Raw genomic sequence first — 27955 nt, forward strand, 5'->3', positions numbered from 1 at the left:
ACAAAAGCCATCCCAATGAAGTAGCACTTGCCACTCTTGTCACAGGGAATGGGCAGCAGATGGAGTGGAGTCTGACTGCTTCATGTCTCCTCACCAATGGCCTCCGCACCCCTCCGATGGGGTGATTCTCCCTCCTCATCCTCCTCTTCTCCCCCCTCTGCCCCATCCCCTCCCTTCCCCTCAACCCCCTTCCCGTCCCCCCTCTCGGGAAAGTGCTTGAGTGGGACCTCAGCATACGTTGGGAAATCGGCCATCTCGATACGATCAACAACCTGAGCCATCAGAGAGACTTTGGTTAGAGACAATTTTGGTTACCACTTCTATGCACTCACTGCTAATTTTTACCGTATACCACCAGCAGCACCCGGGTGCTTCCGGATAAACAGTGAATGAACCGTGAAACTGAACCCTGTCTGGCCTCACTTCACCACAAACCAACAACACAGCTAGTCTCCATTCTTTATTTCGCCTCAATCCAACGTCAAGTCAATGAAAAATGGATGCAAAAGATAATTTCTCATTGAAAAAATCACAATCACTTCCAATTATATTTCATTTGATTAAATAGAACAATAAAATAGTGTAGAATGTAATGAAAAGGAATCAATCATGAGTATATGAGTGGCCTACTTTTTTAAAAGGTTAGTGATAGTACTTTATTTTGACTGTTCTAGTGTTCATATCTTTCAGTTATGCATGAGGACAGGTTATTGTTATTACAACTAAAACAAGTTCTGGAGGAGGTGATGGAGAAACATGTCACCAAAAGACAAATATCGGCAAAGAAAAGAATAAATTTCTCTGAGAAGAGGATAAAAATCTCAAATGTAATATGGAGGCACAGAAGTTATAGTGATGTGGCCTATATTTGTATACATGTGAATTCTTTATTACCGCCATTAAAATTTATAAAACATTTCAATTTCCTAATGGCATTGCTAAGTAAGCATTTTTAATTCAAACACAGGATACATAGGAAGTTCTACTGCTGCTTAGAAGTTCCAGTCAATGGCACACAATGCAATGCGAGTGAACTCAATTTGGCCATATTTATTGGACACTTGTCAATGCTGAAATTTTTGCCCACTTTGAAATAATAATTAACATATATTTATACTTAATAATCTACAAATTTGCCAATCAAGTAGGTTTATAACTTGACTGTATGTAATAAATTCATATTATATACAGTCAAACCGTGTATTTATGTTATCGGAATTTACGTTTCCCCATAATTTACAACATTTTTATCATTTACCATACAATCTTATTTTTTCAATCTTGTACTTATGCCATTTCATTTTACGTTTTCTCACTATTTGCACCACTATATGCTAGATTTCAAAAAATTTAAAATACTAAATCAGTAACTCATGTGCATAAATATTTATAAAAAGACTTTGTTTCATACATTTACATCTAATAAAGACGAGAGAGAGAGAGCAGTAATGTGAACAGTTTTGATGGAGAATTTCAATATGGAAGGGCACTAGTCACCACTAGTGACTGAAATGTAGACTACTTGAACTAGTATTCTCAGTATTTCAGGAAAAGATTAGATTCTATGAAATGAATACATTGTGTGATCAGGAGCGAGCAACATGATTTACACATTGGAAGAACGCCAACAGGACATGATTCAATTTGCACAAAAGTGTGAAGTGCATATGATGAAGTGTGAAAAATACAAGAACTGGTGACTGAAAAATGGGATCATTTGCACTGCCTCAACACAACAGGTATAACAGTGATAGACTCATGAATAATAAAAAGCATTGAAACTTGCTTTACCACATCATAACTGCATTGAATCAAAAATAATTTTATTCTCTTTGAACAATTTTAAAGTTAAAATACTGATTGTACTAGTTTAATGGTGAGATAGCACAGATTCTAATGTGCTAACTTTTCCGCAATTACTCAGGAAGGAAAATTTTATCCTCTTTGGCAATGGAAAGACGAGGTGAAAAAAGATCATTTTCAATTAAGGACAAAAGAAAAATTTTGGAACAAGTTGACTCTCATGATGGAAGCTATATCGATCTGGCAAAATGTCTAAGATTGCCGGCCTCTACACTTAATACACAGGTGAAAAATTGCGATTCACTTCTGAAACATGCAAACCAGTGTGGAAACACATCTAAAAAGAGAAAATATGTTAAGAATTCCAAGTGTGAAGAATTGGAGGGATTACTGAAAGAGTGGTTTTCAAGAGCTAGGTCATCATGTCGTGAAGTGTTTTGGTATCAAAATTGTGTTGTGATAACATAGGCATACAGTTTTGATGAAAGTTTGGATAAATACCTTCATGAAGATAAAGATGGCATAATATTAAGAGGCAGAAGAAATTCAAATATTTGAAAGTATCAATTGTTAAATACTCTCTGAATTTTTTGTTAAATAATCATGCTAATCGTTGGATAGTTTCAATGGTTTCTGATAATACAGACTGTAAATAAGACAAATGACCCAACCACCTTCATTCTTTCTCAGGTTTACAATATCTTCTTCCAGTATTAAGAGTTTCATACATTTTTATTTGTTAGTGGGATACAAAGTTGCATTTCTGAAGGTAAACCGGACTTTCTTGAAGTTATTCTTTTTACCTTCATTAATTTTTCATTTTTATTTATTATGAATTATTATTTCTAGCTCCTTTAAGGAAGGAGAAAATATATACTTTTACTTAGCTATGCATACAATATGTTTCATGCATTTTCATTATTTCATTCATTATATATAAATAAATGAGGACAGCTGTAGTTCAGGTGAAAAATAATAACACTGCTTTTTTCAGTATACCGGTCTTGTTTCTTATTTTTACCTTTACTCCAGTAATTAAAAATATAAAAGTGAAAATTCTCCTTTCACCAAAATGTACACTTTTTTTATAGGGTCCCTAGAAAAATGTAGACGAGGGGTTTCACTGTACATATGTATACATTCATAGAAAAGGACGCTCACATATATTGCAAAATTTTCGGTGGTACAATCATCTTCTTCTGTGGACAGGAGGAACAAACTATCATATTAAATCGACTAAAAACTCAAATACATTAAACTTTCGATTATCTGTGCTAATGGGTGCACAATGAAACACAGATACTTGAAAACACATGGATAACCAAAACACAAGGAAAATATGGTCATGATATAGATGGATATATTCAGAAACTCCCCCTTTTCATACCTTGTGATTAATTCCAGTTTTTTTAGCAATGAAAAGTACATTTTTACAGTTTTTTGATCATTTTATAAGGGTGGAATGATAAAATGTTTCGAAATGAATATCAAGGTTTTAAAATTTTCTTTTTTGGTGAAGCAACTGTAACTGGTGTTTCTTATCTTGATGCACTAGAACTATAGCTCTTTTATTAATCGGAAGAAGCTGAACCAGAGAACTTTATTGGGTGGCAAGATGGTGCACCCCCTCAATGGCACAACTCAGTACACAATAGGTTAAATGATGTTGTGCCCAACTGCGGGATTGGCCACAAGGGGCCGTATGATAGAGCTTGTTTTGCATGGCCTCCACGTTCACCCAATCTTACTCCATGTGATTTTTACCTTTGAGGATTCATAAAGGATCATGTATCAATGAAACATGAAAGTGTTTTGACAATGGGGAAATTGAGGGATTTGCACCATGAAGTGCTGCAACATCCACCCTATTCCCTGGAGTTAGCTTCACCAGACTTCCACCTCTTCTGAAAACTCAAAAGTTTCCTCGCTGGTCAATGTTTTTCATCGAATCAAGAAGCGATTGCAACTGTAGACAAGTACTTTGCAGCACTTTCAGAAGAAAACTACAGAGACATGATAATGGCACTGGAATGTCACAGGATGATATGTATTAATATTAGGGCAATTATGTTGAAAAATAAAACTTTTTTGTTCACATAAATTGTCATTTTCATTATCAGGCCAAGGACTACTCAGATCACATTGATATATATAATTTAAAATATTTTTCACCCACCCCTTCAAAAAGAGAAATTAGAAGTTTCATTGTATTTTTCTTACGGCATTAAAAAACATGGATGCAATACTGATCCTCATGACCAATCTTATTCAACAAGTGCTTCATTTGTACTTCTTTCATGTATCTCTATGACGAAGACTATTGCAAAACTATTTTGTTTAATATCCAATAAAATTATTATTATTATTATTATTATTTCTTCCACTTTTGGAGGGTCCTGCCTCCTCAACCTGCCTTACCACAAGCAGAATTGAACAGAGGTTTGGGGAGGAAAGGTTGCCCACTTGCCTTGAAGGAGGGATAGAGTCCAACCCGGCCGGTCCTCATGCTCTTCCCTTTGGAATAGCCATCCCAGTGATTGCCAGCCACTCCCACGAGATCTCCAGCCTCGAGGGCAAGCACTGCTTCCTGGCCTGCTGGTGATCCCGACTCCTGGGGATTATGGGCCACCACCGCCTCTCGGAGGTGGGTGCCCTGCCCACCATAGTAGTAGATATCATCCAGGGACCGGAACCGATCCGATGCATCTGGCCTAAGCTGCTGCATTATTTCATATGCTATCCGGCATACCTACAGAAAGAAGGATGCATAGAGGTACCTCACAGACTAAAGTCATTCAGCACAATGTCTTAAGGAGCTATGCAGAGAAATGACACCAGTTCACAAGAAAAACATCACTCGCAGCAAGACTGAACTACTGACTGAATAGTAGACATTGTTGCACAAACCTTTTTTACCTATGAACAATAAAAATTATATTTAGATGACAAATGATGACAGCACTAAATGTAAAAAAATAATCTCAGTTTAGTAAAATTTCAGATTAGATTTTAGGGAGAAAACTACTTCTAGGAGAGGAGTCTAGAGCCTCATAAAAAATAAAGATCATAGATATTGGTGATTGCAATGTTTCATAAACAAATTAGATCACACCAGCAAAGTGAAATCTAGCTCTTGCAAACTTGTTGTACCCATTGTCTTAAAAAATCAAACTATAATAATTTTATTAAATTTTGTTCAGATGCTGTATTAGGAATTTCATACCACCAGGCACTAAAGAGTTTATGATCATCACTGTTTGTTATTCTTCCATTTGTGGTAGTTTTTGGATGGGCACAGTCTATACAACGCTACAGTGAGAAATTGTTTGCCTCTCCTAAAAAATTACAGCCAGACATCTGTGAATACAATCAACCCTTCTTCAATGCAGCATACTTCCTTCTGTCCAACATACCTATCCAATTCCTGTCCCTTTCTTACTTGTCTTAAAATGCTCCTCATCTATACATCCTCCCTTTGGATTTCTCCCAACAAAACTCTCTCCTCCCACACCATGCCTGGCACTTCCTCGTTTGTTTTCCTTTTATTCCACTTCACATTTTCCATTCTTCTCTACAACCACTTTTCAAAAGCCTTCATCTATACCTAACATCCTGCTTTGATGTTTCCATGATGTACAAAACAATGATCCACAACAAAGTTTTAAGAGAATTTTCAACAGAGATGGAAGGAATATATTGAGGAATTAAATGGTAAAGACATTAGGCCAGCAAAGTTGGACGTAGAAAGAGATTATGATGCAGATAAGTATTGCTAAGGTCCAGGCATACTTGATGGCATGATAGAAAAGGCATTGAGGGAATTGTAATCAAATGGGGCTGTAGGGGTAGACAAAATTCCCTTGGGACTACTTAAAGTTTTAATAGAACATAGGAAGAAGAGTTTTATGGACTGATTCATAGCATTTATGAGGGAGATATTTGGCCAAAAGGATTTGCCAAATCAGGGTTTGTCCCTATTCCAAAAAAGGGAAAGGCAGTAACAGGTGAAGACTACTGAAAAATAAGTTTGATTTTGCGTGCAGCTAAAGTGGTTCTGAGGATCGGCAACAAGATGAATGAGAGCAGGGCAAATGATTACTTATGGAATGATCAATTTGGTTTCAGGACGGGAAAGACATGCATGATGCCATTGCATTAATGAGGTCACTTACAGAGACGAACATAGAAAACAATCCAGATGTATTTGCCTATTTCATAGATTTCAAGGTGTTTGTTAGAGTGAATGAACTAGAGTTAACCAATGAGTCGCAGAAAATAGGAGTAGACTGGAGGGTGAGCACACTTATCCACAACCTGTTCATGTCTCAGACTGCACAAGTGCAAGTGGCAGATGGAAAGTCAGGATGGACAGTGTTAAGAGGAGGAAAAAACAGAGACAGCGATTATCAATAGTGCTGTTCAATGTATATGTAGAGGAAATGGTTGAGGAGACATGGGAAGAACTGGAAATAAGAATGAAAGTCAGTTTGGAAATCATGAAATCAGGTTTGTGGATGATCAAGCTTTTGTTCCTCTGTCAACCGAAGGGTTACAAGCATTGGCAAGTGTATTGCAAAGCTCATTCTGTTTTATAGATAGAGAAAAGATAAGTTGAATACTAATATAGGAATTCATAAATTAGAGCGTTTGGAACAGTTAACCTTTCTACAATGTGTCCTCGGCCAAATTGGTCAAACTCTTAGGACACAAGCAGAAGAATTAAGTTAGGCAATGATGCTTACACAAGGAGAAAGAAATTGATGACAGGGACTTTGAGCAAGGATGTTAATAAAAGTTTGTCTAAACTTTTCCAAGTGGAGTATGATTTTGTACGGTGTGGAAACATGGTCTGAAGCATAGGAAATACTGAAGCAAGATGATAGGTCTACAATGGAGGATTTCGAAATGTGGGTGTGGAGAAGGTTAGAAAAGGTTAAGTGGACTGAAAGGAATACAAACGAGGAAGTGCTAGGCACAGTGGAATAGGAGAGAGGATTGTTGGGAGGAATCCAAAGGAGACAGGAAATGTAGATGCAAAGCATTTTGATTGACAATGTCATAGTGAAGACTGTGACAGAGGGGAAAACATTAGGCAAGCAAGGAAGGAGTAAGAATGATAAAGGCAGGTTGGACAGAATGAAGGGAGGAATTGAAAATGGGTTTATTGCAGTTTTGGATATTAGGTTATGTTCTGTCAGGAGAGGATAAGTGTATCGTTATACTGTCATGTATGCTAAGTCCATACAAAACCTACAGTAACTGTTTGATAGCCAATAATAAAGGCAATAATATTGTCACAGGTGTGCAGATGTCATAAAACACATAACACAGGAACTAACAATTTTGTTTTTATAGCGCAAAGTTTGTATAAAAAGTATCAGTAACAATTTTTCCTGACGTGAGCGAGAAGTGCTGGATTCAGACCATCGGTTAAGTGTGCCCATGATCACAGATTGTATTCGCATTGATAAGATGGCAGTGCACACCATTATCACTGGAAAATTTGGAGATGTGAAAGAATTGCGCTGAACCTGTCCCAAAGGTCTTGATGGATGACCACGAACAGAGGCGAAGACCTGCAATGGCATTGCAATGATTTCCCAACCCCTTTACAGTCCTAACTTGGCACCAGCAGACTATTTTCTATTGCCAAAAGGAAAATCCTCCCTCAAAGAACACCATAATGAGATCTAAATGCCGCCAAAGAAGCTTGCATGTGTACCCTTAAGGACCTTCCAGAATCCACCTACCAGGAGCCTACAAGTCATGGAAAAGCCACTGGCTTAAAGTACAGGCCTGTATTTCGATGCTCAAGGAATATACTTTAAAGAATTTTGAGGCATTGCAGAAATATCTGAAATAAATCTATTTTTCTGATACTTTTTATACAAACCATGTTTTTTGGTGGCACAACCACCTTTTTCACCACAAAGAAAACTCTATATAAAAGCATATACATATACACTTTTTCTTTTGCATGGTGAAATAGAATTTGAAAGAATGAGTAATATCTTTAAACAAAATACAATGAGGGAAACGTACAAAATGAATAAAATAATATTAAGACTTACCACAATAAGGATAAAAAATTAAATAAAAAGATATTTTTATTTCACTACATGCAATATAGTTAAGATAATTTTGAGCAAGTTTTGATTTTTCACATGGATATTTAGTTCAATGCTGTTTGATTAAAGGACCAACCCTCCTTTGAATAAAAGATAAAACTCTGGAATCTCTCACTCTAACTCTATTATTTCAAACATGCAACTACAAGGCAAAAGAAAGTTAAAACATATGATTGCATGCGACAAGGTATTAAACTAGTCTTACCTGAGATGAGAAAGTGCACACCAAGTAATCTGACATTGATAGGAAATGAATATCAATGATGATTCCAAATAAGGAGCTGTCAGAATACCTTGTTGAGACTGCAGCAGTTCGGGCGATGCTTGGATCTCCGAGGATTTCATAATTGGGATACCTAAAATAAAAAATTGCCTACCTTAATTTCTTCACCTAACAGTAAAAGTCAAAATTTTTGAACATAGATATGACACAGTGAAAATTAAAAATGGGTAGAGTAATTGAATCTTTCAAACTGAAATAAGTAACAATGATGGTGCTGACTTTAGCAATAAGGATTATGGATGTCATGTTATATAGCATTAGAATTAGGTTCATGTGCCGTCAGATTGTCCATAAATAGAGAAGAAAGCACTTTGAGCGGCAAAATGGGACATTCTGAAGATTCTAGTTTTGAATATCAATCCTAGATAACTCACTGCAGAAATTAACTTTCAGCCAAAGTTATGAAAGAAATTATATAATAACATGATCAGAATGAGAACATTTATACAAGCTATATGGTAGAAGCTCTTGATGAAGGCAATGCATAATTAAGGTCAAGAAATAATGGTAAAAAATTCACATATTTCATCAATTAAGAAAACTAATGACAAAAAATCAGCAAAGCACATTACTTTCTCCAAGAGGCATTACTTTTTATGACAAAATATAAGCATAGCATTTAATAAGTGATGGAATTATTCAGGTCTATTAAAAGTTTTTCCTTGTGCCTCTTCAAGATCCCTAAACCATATCCCATTACATTTTAATCTAAAATAGTTTAGTCACTATATAACACCTTTGTTTTGGGGTGGTATGCATTTGGCATTTGACCTACCAAGGAGAATGAGCGAGCAGCAACAATAGGTGACCACATTCAAAAGGGCCAAAAAAAACACTCCTTCCACTCCAGTGCCCACCCTCAATGACCACACTTTGGCAGCTGCTTTTCTTGCTGCCTAAAATATCACACTGTCTGAAGACAACCAGTTTACAAATTTCATGATATCATATACTTCAGCAATCACTGATGTTGAGATAAAAGCAAAAACCACAGCAACAGACACCATCCCAAGAGAAGGACTAGATCAGGATTGAAAATAGGATGAATTTCCCATTGCTGACATATATGTAGTTTCCCTGATTGTTTTTGATTCTTGAGGGGGACACAGGCTGGTGCCCACAGATTGGAACTGGAGGAGGGCACTACTCACTTTGCCTTGGCATCAATGATCACTGAGGGGTCATCTGTGGCCAAGTAGACCCTCCTTTTCACCTCCTTGCCACCCCCTGCATCACCATTGGCTCCCCAGTGGCCACCCCATGGAGCACCACCATTGGCATCGTTGGCACCGTCCTGCAGATTCCCGGTTATGGGCAATGCATTGTGTTCCATCTCCAGCTGATTGAACCACTCCTCGACAGCCTGCATGTACTCCTCCAGCGGATGGAAGGCTGCCTCCGTGCCCACTTTATCTGTTCTCCGTATGTGAACTCTGCAAATGATGAGGACTTAAGAACCCAGGAAACCTTACACGAAAGAGGAGGCCATATGACTAGACCATGGCATGCATGCCTACTCCTTCACATCCATCTAATGGCTTACCCCACAATAGGCCTTTGAAAGCCAAGCTTCCGAGCTGTCGAGTCCAGCATCTTCTGGACGTTAGGCTGGGGGCGGAGGAGAAATTTGAGGAACTGCCCCACCCACCACACGATTGGATCCCCGTGGAGGCGAGCAAGGCGAGGCGCAAGGTCTCGTGGCACAGCCAGTGGCAAGTACGGGGGTCGCGGCGACAGAGAGTCCACTATCGGCAGCTCCACCACCTGTGTGTTAGGTTTCCCTGCAATTGCATCCACCAATGGAAATGCATCAGCCATGAGAAGAAATATACCATGTTACACTTTTGTAAAATAACATTCTTCATAATCATCACTGTATCTGCACTGATATTTATGGGAGAAAGTCTCCAATAAATGTCAGCAGTACATGCCAAACAAGAGCCCTATGGATCAAAGCACAACTTACTATATCTGCCATTGTATAAGCTGATGTTTTTGTCACAATTTGTGATGAAAAAAATCACAACCCAGCTTATACTCTGTATACAGCTAGGAAAAATTGCAGCTATTTAATGACTAAGCAAATATTTCATATGAAGAAACTAGCCATTATAATTTTTCATTGTCATTAAAAGAACCACATATTGACTTTCATTGGATTCCCATTGTTCAACCCGTCAAAGCCATCCGACATAATATTAGATCCAGAGGAACCTGCATATTCTGTTGTATGACATACCTTTATGTCTAGAGCTACTGCTTTGCATTTATATTTTTCAAATCGCCAATCTTTCTTATATTGACATCCTATCACATATACTTAAAATAGAAAACTTCAAATCAATTATTATTATGTTTCCCTATAAAAAGAGACATTTCAGGTGTGATATGGTGGCATATCATGATTAATTCAAAATTGCCATTTTGATTTGGGGATAATTGCCAATTTTTAATTAATTTATTATGTTTCCCATTTTTTGTCCAAACAATACCTACAATAATTTTTCTGTTTACCAGTGAAAAAATTCATCAATCTCTTCCATAATCACTGCTTTATCTTATCTAACCGGCAGCCTGAAAGCCATAAGGGACTCGAAGAATGCTTAGCAATCTCAATCCCTAGTAAACTCTCTCCAAGGAAGATGAAACAGGGGATATGCGCATCAGGTATAATACACGATGTGTTGTTTCAGAGTGCCTCAGCAGAATCTATTGCGAGCAAAGGGGGCTTTTGACTGATGGGAAGGAAAGAACCTTCTTTGTCCTAAAAACCATGGTCCAAGCAATGGTCTGTGTTGGTTGTAGTCTCTAGAATGAATCAGCAGCATACTCTTCTCTGCCTTTTGCAAGTGTTTTGAGTCTCACAGGCATGCAACAGTGTGCATTTGACATGCAAACTTTATTTTCTTTCTGCATTCATTACCGTGAACCTAAAGTAAATTCAGTCTGAGGACACTAAGTATAAGCATGTGATATTCACTTCACTAAAAGTGGAATAAATTATAATCTTTCGCTCCCTCCATCTCATGGAAATTATAACGAATCCAAAGGCATTTCTTTTTTAACAATGCAGTGATAGCATCCTTACTATACAGTAAATTAAAAGATACCTTGACACTTGATAATGATAGTGAAGAGGAAGTTCATGACTGATTGGAAATGAAAATGATGAGCCCAAGTGGTGATGAAGATGAGATAAAAGTGGACAATTTAGTCCAGGAGGACATGATAAATCACATTTTGCAATGTGAAAATTCTATACGTGGGCCTAAAAGATAGGCACGGAATATGAATAATGTTGAAAGTATTTTTTAATTGTTTTGAAGTAACTTTGTAAAAACAATCATAGACTAAAAAAAATCAATATACCGCACAATGCATTCAGTCATGTGTTACCACGTAAATTTAGACTAACAGCCAGGAAGCCAGCAACAGAGGAAGAAATCTGCAAAGAGTAATGTTTTTTACCCTAGTGGTCATTGTTTAAGAGGCCCACACACTGATACTATTTTGACAAAAGAAGAATCATATTAACACAAGATTTTGCTGAATTCACACCAAAAGATAAGATTTGAAATTCTTAGTGAATTTCTCCAAATTAAAGATATTAAAAGTAAGAATAAGAATCAAGGAGTGAAAAGCCTATACAAGATTATGCCATTATGCCAAGATTATGCAATATTATTATATGAGGAACAGAAAACTGGATGAGGTATTTTTAAGATTTATTCCAAGTAAATTCAAAAAACAACAACAAACCTGGCCAGTGGGCGTGAGAGCTGGAGGATGTGATGGCACCTGAGGGGTCAGGAGGACATGTGTCACTCACAGGGTGAAACACCTCCTCCCAGCCAGCTTTGTGGTACCGCCAGCCCTTGGAGCGCAGCACCAGCGTTCGGCGCGTGCCATAAGCCACAATCAAACAGTATACCACATGGTGAACTTGGCAGCCATATCCACAGCCCTGCAAAGATGTAACTTTTATGTACACATAAACAATATTCTGCAAGTCACCACAAAGATGTGTGCCAGAGGAGGAAAATGAGTTTGCAAAGGAAAAAGGAGGGGAAGGATTTTTTAAGAGGGGAGATATTTTTGAACCCATTTATAGTGAAAGGATCATTTTCAACCCACACTTGTCAATTCTGCACTTTTGTATCATGGTAATAAGAGGATATCATTCATATATTAGTGAATTTTTTTTCATTATACTTACATTCACATATGCACTTACATTCATGTCTTCAAATGAATTATACTATTGTGTAACTCGAGGTGTACTTTCATCATAGCAAAATAAGAGCAACAAAATACATGAGTGCTATTTACAATTATGCAATATTTTATCTCCAAATATCATATGGTGCAGATCGAAGATAAATATTATAATTATATGTTATTTACCAATTACGGTAGGTTTTGGAAGGACAAACTATCAAGTAAATATCTTGTTTCTCCTATCAAAACATGACCTAAAATTCTGCTCTGCAACAGGCCCCTCTTCATCTCCGTATACTCCCTTCCCCCTTCATTCTGTCCAACATCCCTATCCTATTCCTGCCCTTTCCTCATTTGCCATACTTTCTTCCCTCTATTGCAGCCTTCAACATCCCCCTGTTGATCAATATGCTTTGCATGCATATTTCCTGCCTCCTTATGATTTCTCCCAGCAATGCCCTCTCCTTCCCCACCATAACCAGGACTTCCTCATTTGTTTACCCTTCTATCCACCTTCTCCACACCTGCATTTCAAAAGCCTCCAATCTACGCCCATCATCTCACTTCAATTACCATGTTTCTGCGCCGTACATAACCACGTTCCAAATTTAAGTTTTGACGAGCCTTTCCTTAACATCTTTACTCAATGTCCCTGTCATCAATTCCCTCTCCCTTTTGAAAGCTTCTTTGCCTAATGCAATTTTTCTTTTATGTCCCCACTACTTTGACCATTTTGGTCCAAAACACTACCCAGATATGCAATCTGTTCCACTTGTTATGGTTCTTGCCCTCCTGCTTCAACGTTTAACTTAGCCTTTCTCTTTCTGGTAAACCGCTTTCTCTTTGGTTTATTTATATTAATTCTCATCCCATATCCATTGCACTGAATTTCTGATTCACTTGCTGACTGACAAACTAAAGCTTGGTCATCAGCAAACCTGATTTTATGAATTCCCAGCCAACTTTCATCCCCATCTCTCGTGCTTCCCATGCCTCTTTAATCATTTCTTACACAAATTCCACAGCACAGAGGGTTATGGACAACCCTACCTGACACAGGGAAGGGAAAAGACATCCCAGTTATCAGAACTCACCAAAGATGCATGCCCTCTCTCTTGATGGCCAATGCAAGGAAAATAGCTGCATTACTATAGGGCTATGTTGCTCACAAATTAAAGATAGGTTGAATCACCTGATAAATCCACATTCTTGTATGTGCAGTATGAGGCAATGAGTGCGTGATATGGTTGCACTGCCCTTAACTAAAGCATTTTCAAATGGAACACAGACCTTATAACTGGTATGATCATACAGTGTAACCTCACTTTTAAGCACCAAGTATTTACATTTTTTCTTGAATTATGACAAAATCTTCATGTCTCGATAATTTTTTAATCTTTGCAATGTAATATTATCCAACTATTAAATAAATAGAAAAAAGTAAAAGTAATTTACACGTACAAATGCTGAAATATCCCACAACTAATGACTAAGATGAGAAGGGAGATGGCTCCTGGTATAATTTTAAACATGAAATATGAGTGTTGGTTCATTTGATTGTCTAAAAACATTTATCTTCCTTTGACGGCAGTGCATTACAACGGTGCCATTGCTGAAAAATGTGTGTAAAGCACTAATGGTTGCCATTTCAATTGTTTTTAAAGAAACGATTCCGTGTGGGGGTGCTTGTGCATGTAAACCCAGGACACCATTAAGAATTTAATTAGATACTCTTTGGCCAACAAATGCAATTACTTTAACATCATCATTTCAGCAAAAAGGTTAAAAATCGTTTTTAACTCCCATTCTCATACTTTGCGGTAATCTTTCTCCTTTGTAATTCCATGCAGGCCCTGTATGCAATTTTGTTGCTCATAATGTACAATTAGAACTCACAAATATGACTGGCCAGGAAAGAAACTGTCCCCAGCCTTAAAAATGTGCACAATCTCACTTTTTCAGTTTTAATCATTGGCTATCACAGGATAGAAAGAAGGATAATGAGTGCAGGTGTCTCGGCTTCCCTCATTAGGGCACTGAAAAGATATCCCTTGAAGCCACTCCGTCTATGTACACATTCGTTCAGTTTCATGCTGTTCACTCGTATGTCCCAGCCCTTGGTATTCCCTGTGAAAGAGTGCCCCTCCATACCTTGTTGAGGTTGCAAAGCAGCTTCCTGGCCGATGAGCAATCTGGAGGGTTCTGCAGGTAGTGGAGGCGCCGCTGCACGAGGTAGCTCAACTCCAGGGACTCCATCTCCCTCCAAGGTCCGTAGCCATCCACGTCAGCCAGCCGATTAACATCCATCAGAAGAGCCCTGAACAGAGAGCAGTTGAGATGAATGCACACACACAAAGTACTGGGCTCACACAAAAGGCTGAAAATGAATGTCTGCACCTTGGATGGACAACTCACTCTGCAAGGTAGCTGCAGATGAGATCAACAAGGGGTGACATTCATTACACCACATTCACTCCATACCTTTTTAATGAATTTAAAAATGAACACCTATAAATTCAATAACTGACAATAACCAGTGCTTATTCATTGCCATGCCATTACCAAGTAAATCAGAGTGATTTACAAGCCTCAATACGACTTCCCAAGTATCCTGATAAGAAAGTGACATTTGCTGAAAAGGTAAACCACTCTTTGCCTAAGGCTGACAAGGGGTGCGATATCAATTGGAAGGACCCCAAACAAGCTAGTCTCATGGAAAAAACAAAAACCTCCCACAAAGGAAAATCTCAGCTCACCAACCAAACTAAGGTACCCAAAAAGCAAGAGCGTACAATAAATCCTGATGGCGATAACTTCACTGTCGTGCAGTACGAGAAGACGAGGAACCGTAAAATCTTCACAATTGGACATGGTGAGCCTAAAGGTCAGAATGCAGGTGTTCTCCAGCAGGTGCAGCTAAGAGAATAACTTACATGTATGCTGGTTGTTCGGCAAAAGACACCACCAAAGAGGAAGTATTTATTCATTTAGCCTTAGTTAGAAAAACAGCACTTTTTGGCCTTTTCCATCAGACTATTAACAGTGATATCAATGGACACGATTACAAACACCTAAGCCCTTGGTGGAGAAAAACTCACCCAGGCAGGAATCGAACCCACGAACCTTGGATTGGCAGACAAGAATGTTACCCCGCTGCCACCAGGGCCGCCAAGTGACTGAGTACGTAAAAAGTAAGTTCAATGTCAGGTGTGAATCCTGCGAAACAATTGCAGGAAAAAGTGCCCAAGGTGCCTTCAAGATTGGCATCAATTATGCCAATCACAACAAACTTGTTAATCCTCTCTTGTGGCCAAGTGGTGTCATCGCAAATTAAGTTATCAAGCCCAGAAATGAACAAGAGACTATGTGACTACATTCTGTGGACAAGAAAAGTGCCCTAAGTATTTTACAGTTAAACATACAGTACACCTTCTAAAATGAATGTTCTCAAACTATTTTTAATTGATCACCAGCCTGATATTGTTTGCATCTCAGAGCATTGGCTGAACTCAAACGAAATTAAGGTCACCGGCATTGATGGTTTCCACTTAGTTTCATACTTATGTAGATTGATTCACAAAATGGTAGTGTATTGATTTTTTTTAGAAATCAAGTTTAAGTGCGAAATATTCATGGTGATAACTCTAGTAGGGAGATTGATTTTCAGTTTTGCGGCTTGCACTTATCATTTGGTGATATAAGTGTGTCTATTATGTGTACTACCTTGATCAAAAATTTCCCGGAATTTATTCAGAAAATTAAAAATACAAGTTTATTCATCTAAATCTATATTGTCCCCTTCAAAGTAATCCCCATCGACTGCAACACACTTATGCCAGCGCTTGATCCAATCCTCGAAACATTTTTTATATTCGGTTTTCGGTATGTCCATCAGTGCTTCCTGCGATTTTTCCATTACTTCCTCTCGGCTGCTAAAATGCGTTCCCCGTAATGGTTTTTTAACTCGATTGAACAGAAAGAAGTCACAGGGAGCCAAATCAGGTGAATGCGGTGGCTGTTGGATGGTATTTGTTGCATTTTTCGTCAAAAAATTACGAATAATGATAGCACTGTGCGACGGTGCGTTATCATGGTGCAAAATCCACGAGTTTTCTGCCCACATTTCTGGTCTCTTTCGGCGAATTGCTTCACGCAAACGTCTCATAACGCCCAAATAATACTCTTTGTTTACTGTCTGGCCTTCTGGCAAAAATTCATGATGCACTACACCGTTGTAATCCATGAAAACCGTCAGCATTGCCTTCTTTTTTGACTGAAAACGACGTGGTTTTTTGGTCTCGGCTCATTTCGTGAACGCCATTCACTTGCCTGATGTCTGGATTGCGTGTCGTACTCATAAACCCACGTCTCGTCTCCAGTAATGATCCTTTTGATGAATGTGGGATCGGATTCAGCCTCGCAAATCATGTCTTTTGCGACGTCAACACGGTCTCTTTTTTGCATGAAATTGAGGTCTTTTGGCACCAACTTTGCTGCTACACGACGGAAACCCAAATCATTAACCACAATGTCTTGGGTGGATCCATAGGCAATGTTCAAGTCCTCCGCTATTTCTCTGATGGTTAATTTGCGGTTATTGACCAACATTTCTTTTACTTTATCAATTTTTTCACCGACTTTCGATGTCGATGGTCTGCCACTGCGTTCATCATCTTCGATTGACTCACGACCACTTCTGAACCGCTCGTGCCACTGGTAAACACTGGCAATATATGTATATATATATATATATATATATATATATATATATATATATATATATATATATATATATATATATACATACATATACATATATATATATACATATACATATATATATACATATATATATATATATATATATATATATATATATATATATATAAAAACACAGATGTAGATTTTTAGAATATAGAGACACAAAGAAAGGACACTCACAATTTGTTATTTTACGTTTCGACAGCACGGCTGTCGTCTTCAGAATCGATTTCGTCTTCAGAATTGATTCTGAAGACGACAGCCGTGCTGTCTAAACGTAAAATAACAAATTGTGAGTGTCCTTTCTTTGTGTCTCTATATTCTAAAAATCTACATCTGTGTTTTTTATATATTTGTGTGTCGCCGAAGAGCGTTCCATTTCGAAGATATTTTTTATATATATATATATATATATATATATATATATATATATATATATATATATATATATATATATATATATATATATATATATATACATATACATATACATATATATATATACATATACATATATATATACATATATATATATATATATATATATATATACACCCATTGACAAAATAATTAGGAAGGTTATTGATACATAGAAGGGAAACAGGGGACCCAGTATAAATCCTTGAGCAACACCTCTCTTAATCATCAAGAACAAAGTTTCTAGGGAAACATATTCATGAGTCCCTATCCTGGGACGCTCATGTTGATCAACTAAGCCCTAAAGTTGCCACAGGATTCCACCTCCAGAGAAAAATGGTTTCTCTGGTTGACACTTCTACTGCGCTCTCCGTCTATTACGGATTTATTCACATTAGACTGAAATATGGTATTGCTGTGTGGGGGCACTCATATCATTCCATGCACCTCTTTAGACTACAGAAATGGACAGTAAGAATCCTAGGAATAGTTTTAAGGGCAAGCAGTTGTAGACCTAACTTTATAAAATTTAACATTCTAACTCTTCCCTGTTTCTCTATATTTCATACTATAATCTTGGTGCAGCAAAACAAAGCCATGTTCCCTCTGAAAACCAATGCTGATTAATTAAAGATTGACAATTTTCCATTAATCATGATGTTCCACCATATTACGCCTGAAACGTCTCTTTTAACCAATGCTAATGTTCATAGGTATAGCCCTAGAGGTGATAATGACCTTAGAATAACTACCCATAACTCATCCATGTTTGCTAAGAACCCTGGATAGCTGGTGTGAAATTCTTGAAAACACTTTCCAAAATATTAAAGGGAAATAGAGAATTTTTTGTTATTTAAGTCTAAAATATATCAATTCCCTTGCGAGAATCAATGCTATACAGTTCTTGAATTCATGCCCCTTTCTCTGGGCAAATGATTTCAATCATAAATAACTCAAAGAAGATACCCCTGTCACAGCCCCAGGTTCTTGTTATGGCTTTCCCTCTATAACTTTACATTTATATTTTGAGAATATGCTGACTCTGTATTATCCGTTCTGTGATGTCTGCAAAGAATATGAGCAGACAATGTGACGTGTTCCATACATGTTAAAAACAAGCCTAATAATTACCAATAAAGATTATTATTAATATTGGTCTTACAAAACAGCAGTTTTTATGGTTGCTATGAATTATGAGAAATCAAGATCTTACCGTTAGTTAATTAGCTTAGGGTGGACACACCCAGCCCAAAAGATAAACGCCATTCAGCGAGGACACTGAATTCTCTCAGGTCAATCAGTCAGCAGGCCATTTAGGCTGGGCTGGGACGAGCAACAGGTTTACCGCTGAATTGGGTGAGCACTTACTTGAATGTGCGTGCCATGACTTTAAAGAGTTTCCTTTTTCATTGTTGTCATAAATAATTGTTTCAATTCTTTCACATTCTCAGCCCAATTCAGGAATGGATTAATGTTAAACGGACCCGTGTACATTCATGCTGCTTTGAGAAATAATCTCCCATGGTCATAGCTTCATGAATAATCCTCTCTATATTATTCATTATCGTGAACACTTGGTGATGTAAGTGACCTATGGCTGACAGCCAATGGATACAGAGGTAGCAGTTAAGAAATGCCTCTTCATATTGCTACTCCCACTAACCTCTTGTGCTCTGCACCTTCCTTCAAAACGTGGTCAATCCTCTCGGCGAGTTGCTTGAACCTCGGGGACGCCAGTGCCTTCAGTTGCTTGAGCTGTGACCCCATATAGTACCAAAGTTCCCTCACACCGTCAGCCACACGACGTCTTGTCATTTCATATTCCAGAGATGGAGCTTTTGGCTCATCCCCCTCACCTTCCATTTTGAGAACTGGAAGAAAATAAGAATGAAAATTATTCCAGAAATTACAAGGAGTGACATGATTGATGAAGAAATATCATCAATAAGGGTGCATGAGATAGCATACCCTCTATACATCAGTGATAATGAATGGAGAGTGTTCCAGGAGGGGATATGAGATGCATGTTGAAATATCCACCTGAGTATGAGCACTTTAAAATGGGTTGCTCAGTGGCAACTTTTTCATATTCTCAGTTAATTTTGAAAGCAAAAAGGGACAAATAAAATTCATAACGTTAGCTATATAGCTGAGAAAAAGTAATTATTTCATACTTTTTATACACAACTACCTTTACAGCATGATTATGAAAAATATCTTTAATAACACCAAGGAAATTATTTAATTTAGCAGCATGATGATTCATTTGATTTGACAAAGTGCACAGAGATGAAAACCACAAATGCATGGCATAGTACTCTACCATCTCTTTATTTCCATGTGTATCCAGCTGCCAAAATCATCTTGCATCTCTTACATATTGAAAAATCCACAGCTTCAGAAAGAATTAACTAATGCTGGTTGGCATGCATTCTCACCATTAAAATTAAAGAAAAACCACTATAATGATGTTTATTTTTAATCAAGAAACTAACCAGAAGTCAGTTTGCTCTATTTTAACATGACTGACTGTCCACCTAGGGTAGCCACACAAAATAATTACACACGCATTATTGTGCAATCCTGAAGAAGTTCTCATCAAAACATTTCCAGCAACACTCTTTCTCTGAACATTCTGACCAGAGTATTGGAAGGGGAGAATTCTGCAATGCAAGGGCAATGTGCCCAAACATTTAATGATAGGATGCAATCAATATACTTGCGTGACCACTTATAATTGTGTAATCTTAATTAATACGAGGCATATTCGAAAAGTAAGCAAGATTTTCTTATATTTAAAACATGCAGTGCCATCTATTGATTGTTTTAAAAGTCACCAAAGTTATTGTTTTGATTCAGTGGTTGTTCGCCTGCCCAAGAATGCAGAAAACTATGCCATCAAAAATCGTTGCTCTTGCCAGTTGCAAAGTGTGTCCTGTGATCCCATTTTGTGTGCACAAGGATTATCAGCTGCCCAAATTGACCAAGAGTTGAGCCTAGTTTATGGACCTACAGTAATAAGTCAAGGAAGATTATAAAATGGTGTAGAGACTTCAAAAATGGTTGCACAAATCTACATGATGAAGAGTATAATGGCAGGCCCAGAATCCAGACCAATGCAATCTTTCAACAATTGGACCAAGAACTGCGAACTGATTGATGATTAGTGCTCTGGATGATAAATTTCCTCTTGTTGGATACATCATTATCTGCATGATTTTCATGGAAAATCTGGGATATCACAAATTTTGTGCAAGGTGGGTACTGAAAATGCCTACCTACCAACACAAAGGGCAAAGAATGTCGAGTTGATGAATGTTATAGGAGCACTATCGATAGTCCCGACCTTGCACCTGGTGAATATTTCCTCTTCTTGCACTTGATGCAGTTGTCTGGTGGATCACATTTTGAGGACAACAAGGAACTAAAGACCATCAAGTCAACTGGTTTAATTCCCAGGTGGCAAACTTCTGTTCTGAGGGAATAAAGAAGCTGGTGCAGCATAATGGAAAGTGCTTAGAAGTGAATGGTGATTACGTGGAAAAGTCAAGTAGGTTTTTAGAAGACTAAAACCGTCAAGAAAAACTTGTTCTCACAAATATATTTTTTATGACCAAACAGACCTAACTAAAAAAATAACCCTTGCATTTAATTCAACCTAAAGACAATTTAGCATTTTCCGTTCATTTTAGAATTTTTCAACCTGCTACTCAACAGTTTTGCTGATCTCTACAAATCACTGTCACAAGGAAAATTTTTCAACAAACTGAATGGCTTCATGTACTATTTTTATATAGTAGCCTTCCATTTAAATTATTTTTTGAATAGGCAAACAGACTAATACCTGCCACACTTCCCATACTCCACTAATATGACACCCTAACCAGCAATAAACCTCTCTTTAATTCTGCCTACTCTCAGCTCCCTTCATTTCATCCAAAATACCATATCTCCCCTCTTACCTCTATCTCATTTGCTTAACATTCTTCCATACTATCACAGTATTCAATATTTTATCACCAAAGAAAACACCCTGCATCTACTTCTCCTCCCTCCTTTGAATGTCTCCCAAAAACTCCCTCCCCCTCACTCTGACTACTTCGCACATGTACATGGTCCATTTTGAAAGTAGCGTGCATGGTTTAATTGTGACACAACTATCCATGGTGGCGCGGTAAATTAGTTGGGAAATGAGGTGGGGGGTCTGCCTTTTCAATGCAGCTGGTCGTCAGTTTGCTCCTAGCAGTCTGAGCGGAAAGATGTGTATCCACGTGAAGTGTGTTTTTTGAATTTGTAACACGGACAGAGCACCTCGCCACACGCCGCACGCCCCCAGCCACACACCCTTCATTGTTACCAACTTCCTGGCCCAGAGCACCACCCAATCGGTGGTCCCCCAGCCCCCTTATAGTTCCGACTTGGCTCCATGCGACTTTTATTTGTTTCCCCGACTGATGAGAGAGATGAAAGGAAAGCATTGGGAGACCGTGGAAAACATTCAAAAGCAACAACATTCCTGAGAAAAATTTCCGTAAAGGACTTTCAGGGTGCCTTCCAGGGGTGTCACACACATCTCTGCAAATGTTGATGCAGGGGGAGAGTGTTTTGAAGAATTTTAAGCATTTGCACAAGTGCGATCAATTAATCTATTTTTCCCAGAGAATGCGAATTACTTTTATAGTGAACCCTGTATACATGTATATGCTTGTAAATGTGCATTAATATGTATATTTATAATAATAAAAATGCTTACAAATGAAATCCAAGCATAGCCAAAGGCATGGAAATGAAACAAAAAAAACACACTCATTAGTTTTGTACCTTAATATTTCAGTGGCACAAACACTACAAATTTACACTGATATCTTGCAATCAACACAGGTGCATTCCCACAGCCATTCCTTCCCTTCACAATTCAATATTTCTCTCCCATCCCATGGGACTACCATATGCACCTCCAGCAATGTAATCTATCCACTGACATGCAAACTCTGTCCCTCCTCCTGCATTAGAAAATGCACAACACCCTACATTGGCAATCACCAAACCTCCTGCAACCTTTCGTCTACATCAGCCAGCCTATCAGTCTCCAAACATGCCTCCCATTACAATGTTTCTATCCATGAAACTTTAAGTGTCTCAATTATTGTCTTCCTCCCCTCCTTAGGCACTTCACAATAGCTTACAACACTTGAAATGGCAAGCATTTGGCTCCCATGTGCATGCTCTGACCAGGGCCTGAACATGGCTAACTAGAGAATATCTTCTTCTTCTCTCCAACTCTGTCTCCCAACACATACCTTCAGATCCCTCTCTCTCCCCCACATACCTCCAGACACCTCCCTATCTCTCCCCTGCCCTTCTCCCATATCCCCCTCTCCTCTTACCCATTCCCCATGCCCTAAGTCTCACCCTTATGCTGAAGAAGATGGCAGTGCCACCAAAATATCCATACATGCATATGTATATCTATATATATATATAAAAATATTCCGATCTTTATTCTCCCGAGATTCAATGCCCCCACAAGGGCGAGCGCTTGCATCACTCACCATCCACGTCACCCTTCCTGCTCGACTCCTCCAGGAGTTTCTCTGCCTTCTCAAGGCGATCCTGCAAATCTTGAAGCAAGGCATCCCTGTGACCCTGGTGAACACTGGAATCTCTGAAACAGTTGCATAGAGCAATGAAGAATGCACATCAACAAAGACAAAAGCAAAACAACCAATTTTGCTTTGGGTATTCATTAATTAAAATTATTATAAATACTTTCTCCTCATAAGGTGAATATGGAAAAGTTCTTATATGTAGTCCATTTTGGATATACTAGCCAGCACTTAATTGTCTATCTTGCAGGTAAGAGTAGTCCATCTCAGAAAATAAGAAAAGCAATGCAGGATGCGTCCAATTAGTTTCCCTTTTCTCATTACATCCTTCCATGGGCCCTCCATCTTACTCAGCCCTCCAGAATAGTCTCCATTTGTTACTCTGTTCACTTATATTATTGAGTTACTGATCAACTGTATCAGAAAAATCCATGTACCGATGCTGGGCACTACTAATTGGGCAATCATAATTGGGAATGCCTCCAAAACATGGTCAAGAAATTTGTATTTCAGTCAAGTTTCCCAAGTTGGTGTTTCCTGCACTTAAACCTGAATTTCAGGAATCGGGGACACAAGTCTCTAATTGCTTATCTGGAAAAGAGATTGTCCTAAGAGGGCTAAAGTTCCCCACCCAAGTCCTTAGCTCATTTTTCTGGAGTGAGGGGAAAAATTAATCCCCCCTGAGAATACAAACCTCCCAAACTCATGTAATAAGGTTTTATTTTTAAGGTGAGAGCAGAGTCTAACTAACCATCAGTAGTAGAAGTTTTACTAACTAATGTATGTGAGAAAATGATGAGGAGGGTAAAAAAAGGAAAACATGGCAGAGAAGAGACCTCCATGAACCTGCCAACCACAGCAGATGACCTATGATAAACTAACTAGTTAAGAATGTGGTGAATATGAGTTTATGGGAGAATTGATGATAGAGGTTACCATGAATCCACAAAGAAGGCATGCTTTTGGTATGCATAGTCAACACAACCTGTGTATGGACATCTATGTTTTAGGAATAAGGTATATTGCGACACTACTTATTTCTTCTGGTCACCTTTTCTTCTGCCAAGAAGAACCTTATTGGTTGTGCTACAATTAACAGCAAGTTGACCATTACGATATGGGTAAGTTACCATGAATGGCATTGGCCCACAAGCATAGGTACTGACAGCAAATGTAATGCCATTTATCATGCTATAAAGAGCATCAACACCCTTTCTCAATGGTATAATGTCCAAAGACCTTTTCCCACCATATTATTCAACTTTAATCCCATTCAAACATGAAGATACACATTTTTAAAATTATGATATGATTAAAGTTTTTAAATTTATCATTTCATCCATGCACTCACTATTCTCATAAATAAGATTTTCCTTCACATTCCACTTAGGTGGGGATCGAGATGGTGCGGGGGCTAACGTACTGGCTTCCCACCCTGAGGGCGCGGGTTCAAATCCCGGCGGTGTTGAATATTTTTCAGAGGTATCTCGATCCCTACTTGAGGTGCTTTGTGGAGGGCACTTTGAGTGAGTACGCCGTCTGTCGGATGGGACGTTAAACTGCGGACCCCTTGGCGCCTTTCGTAAAGAGTAGGCTAATGCCGACGCCGGGTTTCTCTCCACCCTTCATCCTTTCCTGTCCATCCCCTATGGCGCTAATGACCTCAGCTGTCGGTCGCCTCCCCTCAAAACTACTACTACTCCACTTAGGTAACTGGGATTAATGTTTCAAAGAATGTTAAAACTCGATGATTTTCCTAAGAGTTCCACTTTGCTTTAACAGAAATTAATAAGGAATATCACATTACTTAGAGTGGCTTAATTTATAACGTAAACATTTGCTGGGGTTTAAAATTGAGAGAGTGATTCTTTCAACATGGATTACAACAGCTAATTCCATAAGCTTGATGTGCTTTTTTGAAATAATTCTTTGGGAGGTTTATTTGGGGTATTCGTGGGAGTGTGAAGAAGGGCACACTCCTATCTCATATGCCTGTCAGTTGAGGGGACCATTTTTGACGGGTATGTGCAAGTATGAATAAAGGGGAGACAAGAGGACAAGCGGCCATAGGACCTTTACTTTGATGCCTTCTTTATTTCTTTAATGCCTTCTTTATTTCTTCCCATTTGATGCTGAAGCTAGGAGTTTTGTTGAAATTTTATGTTTTGTTTTTAGAAATTTCAAATATTAGGAAATTAATCATGATGGATAAGAACAAGAAAATTGGTGGTTGTCATAAAGAGGGACATGTTTAACTATAATCAAAGAAGATATAAAAAGCACTGAGAGAGGTCAAACTAGGCAGTGGGATTTTATAATATCTCCACAAAATTACTTAAGAGTTTAAGGAGAAATGGAAGGAAAAGGATTCTTTGAACTTACATGCAGAACTTATAATGAAAAATTATGACCACAAAATTTCCTTAGGCAAATTTTGACCCCCAATCTCAAAAAAGTGTCAAGCAGCTCTTTATGATGAATATAGGATGATAAGTTTAACTTCACATGTAGCAAAAGAAGTTCTAATAATCAACATTAGAAGTTGCAAAATGATCCAAATATCTAGTAAATCGAAAATTGGTTTGGCTTCAAAGAAGAAAGGAATGCATGATGCCACTGCCGATGGAATATTTATAGAAGGGGGCACAGATTATAACTGTAAAAGGGAGCACAGATTATAATCATGTTTTTAAGTACCTTGTGAATTTTTAGAAGCCATTCAATCATGAAGAAAGGACCCCATTGATAGAGATTATGCAGAATGTGGGAGTGGGCTAGAGGGATAAATAAACTATTCAACCTTTGTAGATGAATAAGATGGCACAGGCAGAGGGAGAACTGGGATGGGCAGCAGTTGGCAGGGATTGAGATAAGATTGCCCATTATTGTCAATATTTTTAAACATATATGCTGAGTTAATGCTACAAACTTGGAATAAAAGTGGGCAGCATGGTAAAGTCAGATACATTTTTTGGATTGAGAGTCAGACATGCAAGGGTTTTTGGTTACTGAATGTTTTATAGGGTCAATGTGAGAGGCATGGGATGAGGAAAACAAGGAAACATAATTCTTAAGAAGTAGGAAAGCTAAGTAGAGCATGAAAGAAGGAGGGAATAAACTAGAGAAGGTGGAGTAGTTCATGCCATTGGGCAGTACTTACAGAGGATAAGGGGGACTACTATGGAAATAGGAGAAGAAGTGTGTATACAGTCATTTGCAAGAAGAGAATTGATAATGGGTGCACTGAGTAAATCTGAGAAGAAAACACAAGTTAAAGCTTGAAATGGAGCCTAGTGCCTTATGGACGGGAGAGCTGATCTTTGAGGCAAGAGGATGAGGGCAGATAGGAGGTTTTACATATGTTAGTGTGGTACAGAATGGCAAAAATAAGCTGAATGGAGAGGAAGAAAAACTGTGAGGTTTAAATAAAATTGCTGAAGAGAGGAAGTTACAGGGATAAATCCATAAATCAGGCAGGGAGAGTGGATTGAGGAAATATTGAAAGGTAATTGTAAGTTAAAGGCTGTGATACCAAGGAGAATGTTGGGTAAGCAGGATAGAGAAAAAGAGTAGGATTTTTGGGCAGCATTAAGGCAGGTGGAAGTTACAAGGAAATGGAGAAAGAAATCGGAAGTTATCACACTACTTAAAAATAAATAGTACTTAGGAAATACCTCAACACACATCTCAAAAATAGGTAGAATACCTTGATTTGTTGGTTCCCCCAGCATTCAGTTCAATCAATCATTAAGATGTAGTGGGACAGAAAGGTGTAGAACTACACCACACTAACTACATTTTTCATTATGCTATTATCTGGGTACTTAAAAGACACATGGTACTGACATTTCCATCAATGAACATCAGATTGGGAAAGAGAAGGCAAATTCTTTCACCAAACCCTTCTTCCATGTCTTCAGATTGCCTTTGAAAGCTGCAATCCAATTGGCGTGATGGCAACACATTTTCCAGAAACATAAAAATGAAGATATCAGGATAGCATTGTATAAGTTTCAAGGCAACATTAACTATCAGTCATTGATGGATAGCCTTACTGACTAAGCCCAATTACTGAGGCATTTGAGTGAATGCTCTCAAAGATATTCCCAAACAACTGGGTGTCACCACTAGTAATATGAAACTAAATGTATTAGAATGGGACAGAATGTGATATAAAACAGGAATTGTAAATCAGAAACAATCAGAACAAAAACATCGACGGGAACAACTCGAAAATGGAATGAAAGCAATCGACTTTGGAGGGAATTGCATTCGCCCAGCAGTCACATAACACGCTCAATGACAGGGCTCCTCACTTGAGATCGATGTCCGCGAAGAGATTCCTCAGCTCCGCATTCTGTTTCTTGAGCACCTCGAGGTCGGAGAAGGCTCTGGCCAATCTGCGAGCCACAGCTCGCTCGTCCGAGGCTCCGCCGTCGGCCCCGCCGGTCCCCCCACCGGGCCCCACGCCGGACGCCCCGCCGCCCGAGGAGTCGGGCGACCGGAAGAAGGGCGACGCCATGAGTACCAGGACCACGAACCATGCTGCTAGGAGAAGCAGCACGGCGCGGCCGCACCCAACGGCCTTCCACAGGCGCCGCATCTCCACCCCGTCGGTCACTCACCCGCTCACCTCAGGAGGGCGCTCCCTCGCACCATCACGCTGTCGAGGAGGACGAGGACGACATGAGTGCGGAGGCGACCAGAGTCATCATGCATGCGTCAGTGAAAGGACATCC

At 38.6% G+C, this 27955-nt stretch overlaps 1 protein-coding gene across 1 annotated transcript; it reads right to left on the reverse strand.

The window, feature by feature from the left end:
• Nucleotides 1-80: 80 nt before the first annotated feature.
• On the reverse strand, nucleotides 81-27819 carry FucT6 (alpha-(1,6)-fucosyltransferase 8). The gene is made up of 10 exons (XM_071584848.1): nucleotides 27533-27819; nucleotides 23163-23275; nucleotides 19274-19481; nucleotides 14584-14749; nucleotides 11974-12178; nucleotides 9758-9995; nucleotides 9366-9647; nucleotides 8137-8287; nucleotides 4271-4552; nucleotides 81-272 (listed from the first exon to the last, which is right to left on the reverse strand). Exons 1-10 carry the CDS (start codon nucleotides 27817-27819, stop codon nucleotides 81-83), a joined length of 2124 nt encoding a protein of 707 aa, XP_071440949.1.
• Between the last annotated feature and the right edge of the window lie 136 nt (nucleotides 27820-27955).

Source organism: Hetaerina americana, unplaced genomic scaffold, assembly GCF_022747635.1.
Source record: "Hetaerina americana unplaced genomic scaffold, ioHetAmer1.1.p SCAF_2, whole genome shotgun sequence".
In the NCBI taxonomy this organism is placed as follows: domain Eukaryota; kingdom Metazoa; phylum Arthropoda; class Insecta; order Odonata; family Calopterygidae; genus Hetaerina; species Hetaerina americana.